At 42.1% G+C, this 16,032-nt stretch overlaps 1 protein-coding gene across 1 annotated transcript; it reads left to right on the top strand.

Moving 5' to 3' along the window:
- The first annotated feature begins 681 nt into the window (after nt 1-681).
- On the top strand, nt 682-11,932 carry ism2b (isthmin 2b). Its single transcript, XM_057353199.1, has 6 exons — nt 682-1,137; nt 4,039-4,281; nt 4,606-4,900; nt 9,723-9,857; nt 9,930-9,998; nt 10,077-11,932. Exons 1-6 carry the CDS (start codon nt 985-987, stop codon nt 10,592-10,594), a joined length of 1,413 nt encoding a protein of 470 aa, XP_057209182.1. The 5' UTR covers nt 682-984; the 3' UTR covers nt 10,595-11,932.
- The last annotated feature ends 4,100 nt before the right edge of the window (nt 11,933-16,032 follow it).

Genomic DNA, 16,032 nt, shown 5'->3' with positions numbered 1-16,032 from the left:
AAATACCAATAAATGTTGATGTTTATCTTAAATTTGTCAACCCTGTATATTTTATTCATGTTTTTATTTAATTATGGTTTTATTATTTTTGTTTTATTGTGGTATTGTTGTCGTTATCCTAACTTTTAGGAATTTGAGTTAAGCCAAGTTAAGTTAATACAATAACAATCATCATCATCATCACTCGTTTTGATTGTGTATTCATTCTTTGATATGTAATATCTATTTCTGATGTTGATTTTGCCATGCAAAAACGCATTGTCTTCCGATAACCTTATAAATATTCATATTGATTTGTTTAATACGGACCATGCCATACTATACACAGAGATGTTTTAGTTAAACGTGTTATAGCTTAAAGTCCATATAACCATTTTCAGGAAACTACATTTAAACGGAAGATAACTGAGCTGTTTTCCCACACCTGCCACATACATGAGCATCTCTTACACATGTGAGACTTGAGTGGAGGAATCCTCGAGACCTGAGAAGTTTCTCCTCCCACACACTGACTCTATGGATCAAGTCTCGATGCTCTGTCATTGCGCACGCAGCTTTACAGCTCAAGCGCATCGTTCTCTTATTCAAGATAATCACATTTACCAAAGGGGTAATGGACCACCGATGACAATGACTGTGTTTTCTTTCATCTTAAAGAAAACGCAAACGCATGAGAAAGAAATCGTTGAATTAAGGCGCACCGGTGCGGACTGAGGAGCAATGCGTGGGTAAGACCAGATGTAGCTACTTAAACTGAGACCTTATCTATCCACATTGACACACACAGTGGGTCACTGTGTACGGCTGAGGATTCTTTTCATCTCTACGTTTATGAAATGCTCATTCCTGCGCGCGTTTGAATGAACTTTGGCTGAAGATGAATAATTGTGCTTTGCAAAACACCTTCACGAGGAAGCCAATTCACAAAACTTTCTAAAGAAAATCCTGCATATTCGGTGCACACAATACTTAAAACGGTGTTTAATGGACAGATACTGCTCAAAAATGTTTAAAGCAGGTAAACGTGCTTGGGTTCTTTTAAGCGTGCTGCTGGCTGTTTGGATAGTGCGCGCGATCAGCTTCCCAACGAGTCATCAGAGCGCAAACACTGCATTCAGACACGGCGTCTCTGGAGAGGTGAGTAGGTATAACTGCATCTTTCACTGGAAAACCCAAGCAGAACAATGAGCCCAATTGGGCCAGCAGATGCATTTCTGTTTATAGGTTTACACTTTTAAACAACGGCTGTAAATAAATAATCGTTTAATTTATAACAAACATTTTTATTAATTTCGCGAACCTAATAAGGTTGTATTCAACAGACATTAGATAGACTGTTACAGTTCTCAGCATTTGTTAATATTTGTTTATGTCAATGCCCAGTGTTGGGTGTAACTAGTTACTAAGTAATTAGTTACTGTAATTTAATTACATTTCTTACCCAACACTGTCAATGCCAATACAATTATTTCTTGTTAGTTCACTGTTCATTAATTAATGTTTGCAGTTACCACTTTTGACTTTAAAAATGTATTAGTAAATATTGAAATGAACATGAAGTTCATGTTAGGTATAAGGCATTATATCCAATGTTAACAAATCCAATGTTAACAAATGGTACTGCATATGTTCCTTATTAAAATGTACCCTTTGCTATTAAAAGTCGTTACCATTATAGAGGTGAGACCAGAGTAAATTTTACCATGGTTCCATGACAAATTAAACCTAGTTAATTTTCATATAGCTATTGCTTTCAAAAACGTAACAGGGTTGAAAGTAAGATGGTTGACGGTGTGGTCAATGTGTAGTTATTTATTAAAAACAAAACTTAATGTTAATGTTTTACATATGTCCACTTTTCAATAATCAGTTTACTCCAATCAGGGTAACAGGGTTGACAAATTTAGGGTAATTCCTTTGATCATTTAGAATTATACTCTTGTACCATTTTGGAACAATTGCTTCTTGTGTAACTTTTTGTAAGTAATTACAAGTACAATCTTTTCCAAAAATCGAATGGATATGGTGTGCATATGAACTTAAAAGTTAAAAATGTTTGTAGATGGTTGACACATCATGAATATCTTGGGGCTCTTACAAAGTAATAAAACACTACAAAGTTCAAAAACATTTCCTACAATGCTTGTGAATCAGCATATGACATTAAATCAGAATGACATTTTTGTTATTTTTATTGACCATGGACTGTAGAGCAGTACAAAAATGAGGCATTGCATAATAGTGGTCCAAAAAGATGCGCTCAATTTCCCTCACTCTCACAGGGTCAAAGGTTAGCTCCTCAATTGTTTTTTCTAGCCCCTCTTCTGTTTAATGTGGAATTTCCTGCATTCTCATCTCCTTGATCCTGTGTGTATGTGCAAGGGGGCCACGTCTAACCTCTCCAAAAAGGTCCTGCTACTCAGTTTTGAATTACTAAATGTCTCTTTTGTTTTTACATACGGAGGGGTCTTAGCTTATTGTTTTTCTTCACTGGTTTGGAAATGGCGTGGTCCTGGGACTTTGATATTGGATGTCACATAAATCTAGGCTTTCCCAAATGCTCGGACATTGCTCGGTGTGAGCTGATCGTGTCCATGCGTCTCACCAGAGAGCTCAATAGAGGCTGTGTGCATCTCATTGTCTTTCACTAGCGCATAGGGCTTTGTTTAGGGTTTTGGAATTCCTGCCATATGATTGTGATGATGAGAAAGCCTGATGGCAAAACAGGCCACATTCCAAAGAGAAGAAAGATAATTTTCAATGAATTTCAATGAACAATACAGAGAGATACAAGAGCATAGTATGAGATGGCCAAGGGTAGAAGTGAAGGATGTAAAGGGAGATTTGGTTTCCATTCTGAACACTTAGGAAATGAAATTCTATCCGCCAGGTTTCTGTTGTTGAGACTAAAATAACACGAACGACGACAGCCTTGGTAATATTGAGAAGACCCCTTCCACAGAAGCTCAACATCAACAAAGGTGTTAACTGGAAGTGCCTGGTTCTGAGTTCAACAAATCCTGCAAATGATCTCTGTTCAAGAAACAAGCACCAGAACTTTTTCCATAGTCTTCTAATTTTTGCTTGAAGTTTATGAACATTCTTTAAACAGCTAATAAAGACAGACCTCACATAATAAAGCGTTAAGTTGTAATTATTTTAGAATTAGCTATTAGAATGAGCTGTTTCTATCTACATACACCACGGGTCCCCTTACATGGAATCCTTCTCTCCTTCGGCAAAGAAGCAAAAACGTGACGACATCTTAGTCCTGTGTCAGCCACAGTAGTGCATCAAAAGGGAGGGGGAAGGGATGCACTGAGCCGTTAGTTGCAATTCGCAGCCTCACTCCTAGATGCCGCTAAAATTCAAACATTAAACCTTAAAATGGACAACATCTTTCTACTATTTATCAATTATGCGATTATCTTAAGGTTAACACGGTCACCTGGAAATTTCATATTTACTTCCGTATTGTGACGTATTTCCGAAAATAGATTATTGAATGAGAAAAATAGTGGGTATGGCTTTTTCACTTTTAATTGATTGGATTTTTAAAAACAGGCGTTTCATTTAAAAAAAAAGAAAAGGCACAGTACTGTAGCTTGTAAAAAAAATCAAAGCTACTTTATTACATACATCCTTTGCATTTCTTGGCATTTTAATTTCTGTTATTTGCAAAAAAAATGTAAAGGGATAGTTCACCCTAAAGTGAAAATTCATTTACTCATCCACATGTCATTCCAAACCTGTATGACTTTCCTTCTTTGGCAAAAAAATAAAGGAAAATAATTTGTAGTAAATTGAACATTGGCCCCTATTGACTTCCATTGTTTAAACACACATCCACTGAGACATTTCTCAAAATATCTTCTTTTGTGTTCCACAGAATAATACCATAGAGTCATACAGGTTTTTAAATAACATTAGGGTGAGTTTGCTTTTTTGGGAGGTCACTCTGGCTGTCATGTTTCAGTAACTGTTTCAGAATGCTTCCATGCAGGTTGGTGCTTATTTTGCAAAACTGTTTGTTTTTAGCATAAACAATTTCAGAAAACTTCCAGAGATGACCATGACCATAACCTCCTGAATGATCGGAATCAAGTCCAGAGTGATTTGGCGGATTCACGTTCCCACCAACACAGGTGGAACCAGCATCAATCCACAGGTGTCCTACCTCAGCCTGAGCCCGAGGAAGAATCCAAACCTTTTGTTCTAGACCTAAAAAACTTCCCCGACCTGGTGAATGCTGATATTGGCTCCCAAAACCCCAACATTCAGGTGAGAGCATGCACGAGCACATATCTCAATAAGGTAGACTATCTCATCCAGAGTGAGTCATCACTCCTGACAGGATGTAATTAAGTGTAATAAGTCATTTCAAACTGCGGTGAGGAAGAAGTTATTCTCATTCATTTGATATTGAGCTTGAGTTCAACTCAAGAGGCTCGCTGTCAGTGACTCACTGTTGACATTCTCTTCTGTTTTTCTCCAGACACGAAGCGTAACATTACTCAGACTGGATTATTTGACTTGTTTTCCTTCATTAGCTTTATACAAAGAAAAAACGACAAGTGTTTTCAGTTTTAATCTGGTTGGCTGTAGGTGACTATTGAGGTGTTGGATGACCCTCACCTGGAAGCAGATGTGGACCTTGTTAAAGAATGGAATGACTACTGGCCTACGTCTTCCTCTTCTTCTGTAGACTGGCTGGGAGGGAAAAAGCTGTTTTGGCCTTTGTTCTGGGGTTACACGGATGCAGATGAGGATGAGGATGGTACAGGCCAAACTGAGGAGGAAGAGGACGACTACATAGTGGAGTATGACAGTGGCGAGCCCCTTCCTAGTGGGCTGGGAGGAGATTGGGAAGAACCATTGACTCCTGCTATAATCCACTATGGTGAGCATTCTCAGAATTCGTAGATTTGGTTTTCCTGGCTTATCTATTTTATATAACACAGATGTCTTGGTGCCATCAGTGTTGTCATCATACACATATATGGCTCATTAGCAGCTGTTTCTATGGGCTGCAATACGCAAGTTGTCTGCCATATTGGAACAGTCCAAGCCGCAGGGTTGCCAGTGTTATTTTAGGGGTACTTATAAACCATTGCAATGTTTATTTTTTTCTGCATGTTATATGTAGAAGGATTTTGTTACTTTCAACCCAGTGTTGAGTCAAAGAGGGACAAACCCAACCTTAAACTGACCTATGCTGGGTTATTCAACCTAATATGCTAGGTTGTTTTAACCCATTGTTGGGTCAAATGTAAACATTTTCTGGGATAATTTAACCCCAACATCTTATTGTAGAAGAGTGGCTTACAAGAATGCATAACAGTGACTGTAAAATATGTTTTATAGGTGGCATATTTTGAGTTTTGGTATTTGGGCTAATTGTGGGCTGCTTTAGTTACGCAAATCTGGCGACCCTGCCATGTTGCTATGTCTGGGGCAGTCAAATGTGGCATGTATGTATACACATCTCCGATTGTCATGAAGCAATTTTCCTCCAAACCTCCAGAGCAATGTCACATGCTAATTACGACGGGATTGGCTCATAAAAATCTGGCTGCAGAACTGAGCAACCATGAGCAAAGTTCATGGAAAGATGTAAAATCCTTTATTTTGGGGATAACTACTGTTAAGATAAATAAAGAAAAAACGTTTTTTCATGATGAACCATGTCAAAATAGAGATAACTGAAAGAATAAAATTATTTTTAAACGCAGAAGTTGAATTAGGATAAAAGTGATTTAAAGAGTGGTTAAAAGAAATGAGACACATCAAGGTTGGCAAGTGAACTTACAGTGTGCTGAGACTTGTTTCACATCATTGATTCCGACTAAACTTTCAGCCGCTGGGTTTTATTTTGAGTGTCGGATCTTTGAAGTAAACACTGGTGCCACTTGGCGGAGAACACCGCCGTTTGAAGACGGGCCCGGTCCGCTCACTAATGGCAGCGTGAGGACATTCTGTTGGACAAATAAGCCCATGGTTGTCTTCAATTAGAGCACAGATCAGGAACACAGAGTGAGAGAGGTCATCGTTTACTTTATATCCCGCGGGTTGGGACCCGGGCCCCACATTCCCCCCACTACCAGCCCACAGCGGCTGGGTCTTTTAAGCCCGTTCAAGAATTCTAGGCTTGTCAAGGCCACACATAACATTACGCCTCTGTTGTTTTATCACGGTGGGAATTGCACACTCTTCGGTGTAGAGTGGTCATATTACATTGCTCATAAGGATGAAATGAGATGGGGGTTTAATTGGAGTGGTCAAGGAAAGACCGATTGAGTCTTAAATCCAGCTCTCAAGCTTACTTGAATGACTTCTTGTGTCTGAAGAGAGCACAGATCATGACTGTAGTTTAATGTGCTTGTTCTACAATTTCGGGCCTAGAGAAGGTCTCAAATGTCAACAGATTTTTACTTAACCTTTAATGTTGAAGGATAGAGTGGAGTACACAGTAGGGAGGGTGGAATTGAGAAATTAACCTAGTCAGATTCAATTTTAAGGGTAAATTTTCTTAAAATATGCTGCTAATTTAGAGGCCTTTTACATGACAACGTTTTCAACTAAAAACTGAAAACCTTTTGGCTATTCGTCTACTGACCAACAGCATTTTGAGGGACTGAAAAAACGTTTTTGAATAAGATGCTGATGTTGTCTCCTTTCACAGATATGTGGAAACGCAGATTTGACAATTTTGTCATGTATGTGAAGAGTTTTAACTAAAAGTAAAAACTCTTCTGTTTTTTATTGTGTAAACCTGGCCTTACTCACCCATCCCAGGAGTGGTATTGTTTATTCAGTAGAACAGTGAAGAAGATTTTTGAATTTTTCAGAAAACAAGGTCTTTCATCAATCAAATTAAGACTTCCATATGGAAGACAGGAACTCAAAAATGTATTTTACAAGGCTTAAGAGAACTATTTCATAATAATGTTTTTGTTATTTACATGTTGCTTGCAAAATATTAAGACATGATCCCTATTGAATGTCCATCAGTGGAGGAACATGCTTTTTGCATTATGATGCTCTAATGGCATCTACCAAAAGGAAGTTAACGAGAACTTGACATCTAGTTCTCATTCCCACTTTAAAGAACCTCTTTAACTAAACCTGTGGTTGTTGAGTTATGCATTCTGGCAGTTCTACAAAGTCTTTTGGAGTATTTACTGAACCAACGCCACTTTTTAAACATCTGCCAGTCTGTCTATAATCAGGGTGCCATCCATGTGTGCAATGCCATTAACACCCAGATTTCAGTCCCATATTTATACATGCTGCTCTTTAATCTATGCTCTGTATTACAGAACACAGTACGGAGATCTCCACCTCAAATAATAAAAATGATAATCCTGCCTATAGGTTGAAATTTCATTTTACAGGCACAACAAAGTGATGAACTTCATGCCTACAAAGTTTGTTTCCTCGCGTATCGCAATGATTTTACATTGTCTTGAGCAAAATGTAAGTGGTGGTTTCTCATGAAACATATAATACCAAGATGCGAAGGTATTTTGTGCTGATTTTGTTGCTTGGATGTTTTGAGTGCTTTTAATGAGTTGCTGTTCAGTTGCTAGGGTGCTTTGGGTGTTTTTAAACAGGCCAGAGCAAAATGTTGGCGCAGTAACCTGGTTCAACCCCAATCCAAAGAATACAGAATGTCATACGCTCATTAACTTACAAATTTTAATGTTCTCAAGCTGAATGTTAATATCATCATGTGCTTCAGCAAGGTATCACTAGCTATAAACGGTAAAGTTAGCGAGTCCATGCTAATATACAAACCTAAATAGCTAATTGTTCTCACGTCATGTTCATTGCAGATCAAAATCACATAAACAAAGGTCTAGTACGTCAGTGCCTCTCCATACTAAACTGGTTAGATGTAAATTAATTTAATCTTTCCCTGCAGTACATACACAGTATTTATCATTTGTGATCATGACGGTCGGCTTCTCCCACTTGCATTGTGATCTGTAAACCCTCGCTTCCAAATTAATCTTGTTATCTACCATATTTATTATAAAATCTTTTATATATCCCTCCATGATATATTTAAGTCCCACTAGAATGCTCCCCAACGAGAGTGTGTGCAAAATGTGTGAAAAAAAACTCCTGGGACAAGGATTTCACACTGTAAGACATTAGCAAATTTTGTGTTTGTCTGAGTTAGCGACAGTATCTAAAGGGGGGCGGGGCTTAGCGATAGGTCAATTGCTAGCACACCTCCTCTCAACAAGTCAAATTATAAGTAAAATCAAAAATTTCACTACACAAATGCTCAAGACAAGATCTCACCAAAGTTTAACACTTTGTGTTTGGAATTTGCTAAATCTGAGCAAAAATATTAGTGCTGCTTACCTGTGTAACGGTACTGCCACGTACCACAAATGAGCGATGTCAAGAATAATCGTTTAATAACTAATCCAAACGCAAACACAGAGAACAACGTATGACAGAAATACATAAGTTACATTTAAGACTCGACAAGGGATACAAGAACACAGTGAGAATATATACAAAGTCCGGGTGATGAGCGAATCGCTGACAGCTGCGGTGATTACTTGACGAGACACAGGTGTGGGAGCGTGGAGGAGCATGGGTAATGAAGTCCAAGAGGAAAACACGGGGAGAGACAGAGGGAACTGTGACAGAACTCCCCCCTCCTGGAAGGCGTGTCCTTGCGCCAATGATCTAGCAACTCGGGAGGAGTGGTGGGTGTCCTGGAGGCTAACGGGGAACATGGACGCACTGGACAGGACGGGGAGACTCCAGGATGGTGCTACCGGCACCAGGGTGCAGGGGGTCCATGGATGTGCCTGTAGCTCAGGCGGCCACTGTCGTGCGGGCAGTTCAGGTGGCCACGGGGGTGCTGCCCACACCAGAACCTAACGACCGCCGTGTCTGTGACGTTGGCATCGGGAGAGCTGGGGGTGACGGCCTCCGCAGCAATGTTAGAGGAGACGGTAGAGTCAGGGGTGATGGGCGCCTTGGTGGAGGAGACGGGAGAGTCAGGGGTGACGGCCGCCTCGGTCGTGGTGAGGAGGCTGTTGACAATTAGCATGACCAAGGCGTACCGAGGGTGCTTGCAGCTACCGGTCCTCGTGGCTGTGCTGAGGGAAGCCGGGACGGCACGGACTGCCACCTCGTCCCAACACTGCCCCCCAAGAAAAGTTAATTGGGGAAAGTCCAGGGGAAACTCAGGAACGGAGTCCAGGGGAAACTCAGGACTGCCAGTCCGGGAGATCTGCGGCGTCTACATCGTTTAGTACAGTGGTGGGGCTCAGAGGCGGAGAAACCGGTGGGCTCACAAGCGGCGAGGCCTGCTAGCTCGAGAGCGGAGATGCCGGTGGGCTTGTGGGCCCTCGTCCACATAAAAATGACAGCCATTTAGTTCGAGGACAAAATTAATAAAATTCACAAAGGGCACGGAACAGAGACCATGAGATAGGCATTAAGCATGTGATTGCCCCAGCTCACCTGACGAGGAAGGTCCAAAAATTCCTCCACGTACCTCTCCAGAGGACGGCTGTCTTGGCAGAGATGGAGTAAGAGGAAGTACTCTGAAGAGGTCTTTTTGTAATCCATCAGTCTTCTGTAAGAGTGCTGCCATGGACCACAAATGAGCTATGTCAAGAGTAATCGTTTTAGAGACAGAGGGAACCGTGACAGCTAGCACACATTTTAACTAACAATGCCTTTTCCCTCAGAAGAGACAGAGGAATGGAGTGCGTGGACACTCTGTAGTGTTGCCTGTGGCCATGGCAACCAGACACGTTCACGTTCATGCGGAGATTTCTGCACATCAACTGAGTCCCAAAGCTGTGACCTTGCCCCATGCCCAGGTTAGTTTGACTTCTATAATCTCTTTCTTGTATCTAAGAGAAAAGATTTTTATGTAAACGTCTTTCTTTCAGATGATTTAAACAGTGTGGCTGAAGTCTTTCCATTCGAGATGGAGAATGGTACAGAACCTTTTGGCACTGGTAAGTGTCGAATTAAGCTTTACAGTTGTATCAAACAGTTGACTTAACTAATGTGTAACCTGTCTGGTTATTCTGCAGATGTTGACAGCTGTGAGAATTGGTTAAACTGTAAGAGTGAGTTTCTCCAGCGTTACCTACAGCAGGTCTTGACTGAATTACCCAGCTGCCCTTGCACCTATCCCTCAGAGGTCTCCAACAGCATTATCAACCTGCTGGACATGGGACGTGACCGGACCTTCCGATGGAGGGATGCTAGCGGTCCTAAAGAACGGCTGGACATCTACAAGCCTTCTGCGCGCACCTGCTTGCGCTCCGCTCTCACGGGAGATGCCACCACACTTGGTGTCCAGCATTGTTGCTATGACGACCACAGGCAGCTAATCACTAGGGGCAAGGGGGCAGGTACCCCCAACCTCATAAGCACAGAATTCTCACCGGAGCTGCATTTCAAGGTGGACGTTCTGCCCTGGATACTGTGCAAAGGAGACTGGAGCAGGTTTCATGCTGTCCTTTCGCCCAATAACGGCCTGCACTGCACAGAGAACCCACACCAGGACGTCTACATGAACGAACTGCAGGAGGCCAGAGAATATTAAAGCACCAAACTACTGTCTACCGTCCCCGCCATCTGCATTCTGCCATGGTGCTCAGCTCTTGTGGGACCCATTGCTGTAACTGTGCATTGCTTCTTGTCAAGTAGCTGCTTTTGTAACTTTTTGAGTTTTGTGGCTTTGGTTTATATGGTTCATAATTGAATGATGCGAGTGTAAAAGCAGTATTTGGGTAAACTATATAATGTTTCAAAAACCTTTTCAGTGGAATACACACCTTATTTTTCTACTTTTCTTTAATTCACCAATGAAACAATCTAAGTGAAACACAGATTTGTTTTAGTAGCTGGTATGTCCCCTTTTTTGCTTTGTTGACAAAACTTTGAGATTTGAGAATGTTCCAAAGAGCATCTTGTGAATTCTGAAAGCAATGTGATATTTTGTACAAAGGTATTAACATAGTCAATGCCATTTGATTGAAAGGTGACATTGAAAGATCATTGAATTCGTGTCAAATATTAAACAAATTTTGTGAATTATAAAAAAAATCATTTTTCCAGGTTTAAATCAGATTTCAATGTGGTCTCAGATTTTTGAACCACTGCATTTGCTTCAATAACAATGTTGCTATGACTATTGGAAGCATGGATCAAATACAGTCAGATCAACAGTCAGAGATGTTTTATTGTTAATGTTTTCAAGAACTTATGTATACTCCAATATGCTTTCTCTCTATATTCTCTTGTTTCCAAACTAGTTGTATGAGCATGTTTGTGAGTGAATTTGGCATATTTTCACTGTCAACTCAGGGTAAATCTCTATAAGTTCATTTTGATTTTTGATAGAGTCTATGATTTCTGAATGAGAAATAGCAGACAAGAGAATATTTAAGAATATGGATTGTTACAATGTTGTACTTTATATGATGTTCATGTGCAGTTTAGTGGCAGGTTGATCTGCGAATGTGCATTTGGTGTGTTCATTTTGTGGTTGTTTATCATGCCTTGTCATTGCAGGTGAGCTGCTTGCTCCAGAAATCCAATTTAATGTGCACTTTATTTAACGTTTATTCAAATAACATTTTTGCTGATTATGTTATAAAGGGATTGTTTTCCCTGGCCATTGCAACATTAATGGCAAGAACAGTATTTTTGTCGTTTTCTGAATTAGTGTTTGGGTATGTGATTGTACAGTATTTATTGTGTTGACGCTTTGATCTAATTATTCATTCAGATGGTGCACTATCCAGAATTCATCAGGACACTTACTTAAAAAAGGGAAATCATATTGTCACACAACTCTTTTGAGAGTAACACAGGTTTATGTTTATTATTGTTCTATGTACTTTCTGATGCTTTGCAAGTGGCAAACTCTATTAAAACAAATACAAAGATTGTTCTGCTTGATTTCTTTTACCCTTTAAGGTGAAACAAAAAGAGACTGCCCTTTCTAAAAATTCCTTAGGAGAAATAAATAGACACACGTGTAGGCATATAATACCACAGATAAATATTTTTTTTCAAAGATTTAATAAAACTAAATAATATAGATCATTAAAGATCAACATAAAATGATCTAATCATTTAGTTTTACAAGAATCTGATGAGATATATTTGACTTTGCACCCAACACAGAATGCTTATCATCAATGTAATTTGATACTTTAGTAAAAGCTTAAACTGTGCAGTTCATGCACATCAACACTAGAAGCAGTATCCTAAAGAAATATTTTAATAATTTTAATAATTTCATTAATCTACTCAAAATCTTAAACATAACTCAAGTGAGACGAAAACTGACTTGTTTCACTTTTTCAAAGTCACCCGTGCTATTTGTATTATTTTATTTATAAAAGGAAAGATTCTATAGTTTAGGTTTAAACGTTCTCCCTATAAGCGAGTTCTGTGCACGTCAATGATAAGAAATGTAACTAATGGCACTTCACATCTGGCTTGACTGATGCTAAGCCACATGCTCTAGTAGTCTATGGAAACTTTTTTGGCACTGCAATGCCAGTTCTTGTCAACAACGTATCTGAACATTCAACAATAGCCATAGATCAGTAAAATATTATATCAACGTTTATGTACTGCAGAAGATGCTTTCTGATCACTCTCCTTTCCATCTGTTTGGCCCTTAACTATAAGGACATCCAGACACTGGCAGCTGATCTGTCCCAGCTATCTTATGTTAAATGGTGTGGAAATCTGTTTTTGGTTATAAGATCAACTATGTCATGCAGCGATGTATGTGAATATAAAAAATATTTATTTAAACTAAATTGCTGGATTTTTAGGTAATAAATGAATTTATTGCTGTTTTCACAATATTGTTTTAAAGCAGCTTTAATTTAAAGATATTCAAGTTAGAGTTGAGTGTTTAACAATATAGTACATGACACTTTATGACTGTAGGCTATTAAAATGATTGCTGTAAAACAGTTTGTAACAATGCACTCTGGAAAAGCACCAAAGAAATAAAATGTGAATTGAATTTGTGCATTTATTTTAAGATCCATAAACAATCCTGGCTTCTGTCACTATGTCAGAGATTAAATTACATGATGACAAGGTCAAAGAGGACGGTAACAAATTATAGGATGGAGTATGAGGTCACCAAAAGATCTTATTAGAAATATTTGCATTTTTGCATAGGCCAGAGACTATCCGATGTGATCTGTAATGGTGCATTAAATACAGTTATTTTTATTTTGTGTGGCATTCAATTCAAGACATTGCTGTTGCACAATGCTGAGCTTTACAAACATCATTCCAGCCAGAATATTATCATACACAAAGGTTACATTTTATTTGGCTACTCTCAATATGCACCACTTATTTTCCATATAAATAAGCTACTGACATCAGAAGTCTGGAACCTCAAGACACTCGGCCAGCATTGGCTGCAGTGTTGTTTGCTCTCTCGGGTCTTCTGGAATCTGAGATTTCCTCTGTTTGTGTGGCTGTGGTGTGTCTTTAGTCCAACACGCCGTCTGCCACCCACCAAGACGACAGATGTAAGTGATACAGGCCACACATTCAACGGCTTTTCCTTTTCAATTTACTGGCCGTTTGAGGATTGAACTGTGGTGATCCTTTCAAACACATACAGAGGCTCTTGTATATTTTTGTTAAAAAAAAATTATTAAGTGAGAATGCTTAAACTATGTTCCCTTTCTGTCGGTCTCTCGACGTTGTGTCGAGCCGACAGATGGGGTTCGTCCCTGAGAACCAATCGCTTCCGACTTCTTTGCAAAGGCCAATGAAATTGGCGAATGAAATTTGCATGCCGGACTCCGCCCCCGGATATCCGGGTATAAAAGGGAGACGGCGTGCCTCATTCATTCACCTTTTGTTCTTCGGAGCCTTCGCTCATGATCAACAGACTTTCCTACAAGATAGCAACTACAAGACTGCCGGTTCTATGACGTGGTGCAGCGGACTGTCCCTTACTGCGGCGACTTCCCCTGGGCGTCTCGGCGGTTCCAGAAGTGTTCGAGTTTTTTCTCTAAAAGAGCAAATTTCTCCAGCGTGGCATGTCCCGCAGTTCTCGTGGGTGCAACACACTTATCGAGGAGGGGGACGGACACGAGGGCTGCTTCAAGTACGCTGGGGCAGCCCTTGTGGATACATCCTGCCCGCACTGCGGGCGGTTGATGATTCAGATGTTGCGTCACGGGCGGCTGTGTTCCCACGGGACTCAGCCACCACCTCGTCTGCTTCCCGTTCCGTGACGGCAAGACTACGGCCCGGCCGTCCGCTACGGCTAGCAGCGAGGGTGATATGAGGATTACTGTGAGCGCTAATCCGTCAGCTACCGGCTCGCGGACCGTTCACACCTCGTCTCGCTCGTCTGACCGTTCCCCATAAGACGGTCACACCGTTTTGTTCCTCAACCACGTATTCGGAAACGGTGTGTGATGATGAGATACCCATTGCAGCATCGGAGGGCGACTTACTGGCATCGGACGCCGACGATTCCTCGGAGCTCCCTCCCTTGGGGGGTCGAGCGCAGGAAGAAGCAGACGTCGAAATGTCAGCCATGCTTCCCCGGACCGCCGGCATTGGGTTGCAGTGCACACACTGCCTCTCCCAACGCTCATGGCTGGATACATGGTACCTCGGGTTTGAGAGCGGCTCCAAGCCGTACTCGCTGTCAACTAGTTCCATCGCCCTTTCTTCCCTCGATGGTGGGGCAGCTAGAGGATACGTCGATGTCCCCCAGGGGCTCGACCTAGACTCCCGTCCAAAGCATGTAGGTTTTTTCGGCATCCAAGATGTCGAGAGCTTACTCTGCTGCGGGCCAAGCTGTCCCCTCTCTCCACGCTATGGCCATCCTGCAGGTCAGGCCAAGGCGTTGAGAGAGCTCCACGAGGGTAAGACCGACCCAGCGCTTATGCAGGAACTCCACGCCGTCACCGACCTCGCTCTACGGGCGACCAAGGTGACCGCGCGGGCCCTGGGTCGGGCGATGTCCACACTTTTGGTCCAGGAGAGACACCTCTGGCTGAACCTTGCACAGATGAGTAACGCCGAGAAAGTCTGCTTTCTCGACGCACCCATCTGGCAAGGTGGGCTGTTTGGTGATACTGTTGAGCTGCAGTTCTCGACAGTAAAGAAGCAGACAGAGGATATCAAGATATCCTCCCCTGCCGCGACTCGGCCGCCCTCTGGCCGTCGAGATCCCGTGCACAGTCTGCTTCCCAGCGGCCCTGGTCCTCTTCGACGCCTTCTGGTTTCGGCGCCTGCCACTCAGGCAGCCCCCCAGAAGAAGACATCGAAGAGGAGACCACCACCCCGTCAGCAACCGCGGCGGAAGCCGAAGCGGCCCTCATGGGAAGACCCCAGGGAGATCGAGAATACCTTCGGGCCCGACCCCAGCCATTCCTTTGCTGATTGGTCGATCTGGGACGGTTCCTGCCCTGTCCCAACAGCCCACTTCTAAGAGTTTTCTCTCTCTCTCTGGGTGTTTATCACAGCCGCTCTCACCCTCTACAAGATGGTGTTCGGCAACTCGATGTTGCGTCTCGGCGAGACCCAATGTCGAGGATAATCAGCAGCCTAAGCACTCTCAATCGACGGTGCGTTGTGCTACATCATCGTCTGGGTATTATCACAGCCGCTCTCACCCTCTACACGATGGTGTTCGGCAACTCAACGTTGAGGCAAGACCCAATGTTGAGGATAATCATCAGCCTATGCACTCTCAATCGATGGTGCGTTGTGCTACATCATCGCCAGGCAGGTAAAACAGCAGAGCCGATCTCCTCTCCGGGGCCCCCCCCACGGCGAGGGATCCACACTGCCAGCCATCGAACCACCCCCCGGGAGGTCGATGAAGCAGAAAGTACCCCTATTCTCGCTGTCTCGGTCCCTGGGAGCCTGACAAGAGCTTCCCAAACCATCACGGTGACTACGGGATACGATCCGTCTCGGCTACGCGGTCCAACGCCCCAGACGCCCGCCCAAGTTTCGGGCATCCTC

Source organism: Triplophysa rosa, linkage group LG15, assembly GCF_024868665.1.
Source record: "Triplophysa rosa linkage group LG15, Trosa_1v2, whole genome shotgun sequence".
NCBI classification, from domain to species: Eukaryota; Metazoa; Chordata; class Actinopteri; order Cypriniformes; family Nemacheilidae; genus Triplophysa; species Triplophysa rosa.
The sequence above is the reverse complement of the archived record's forward strand: the minus strand, read 5'-3'. Positions and strand labels throughout refer to the sequence as shown.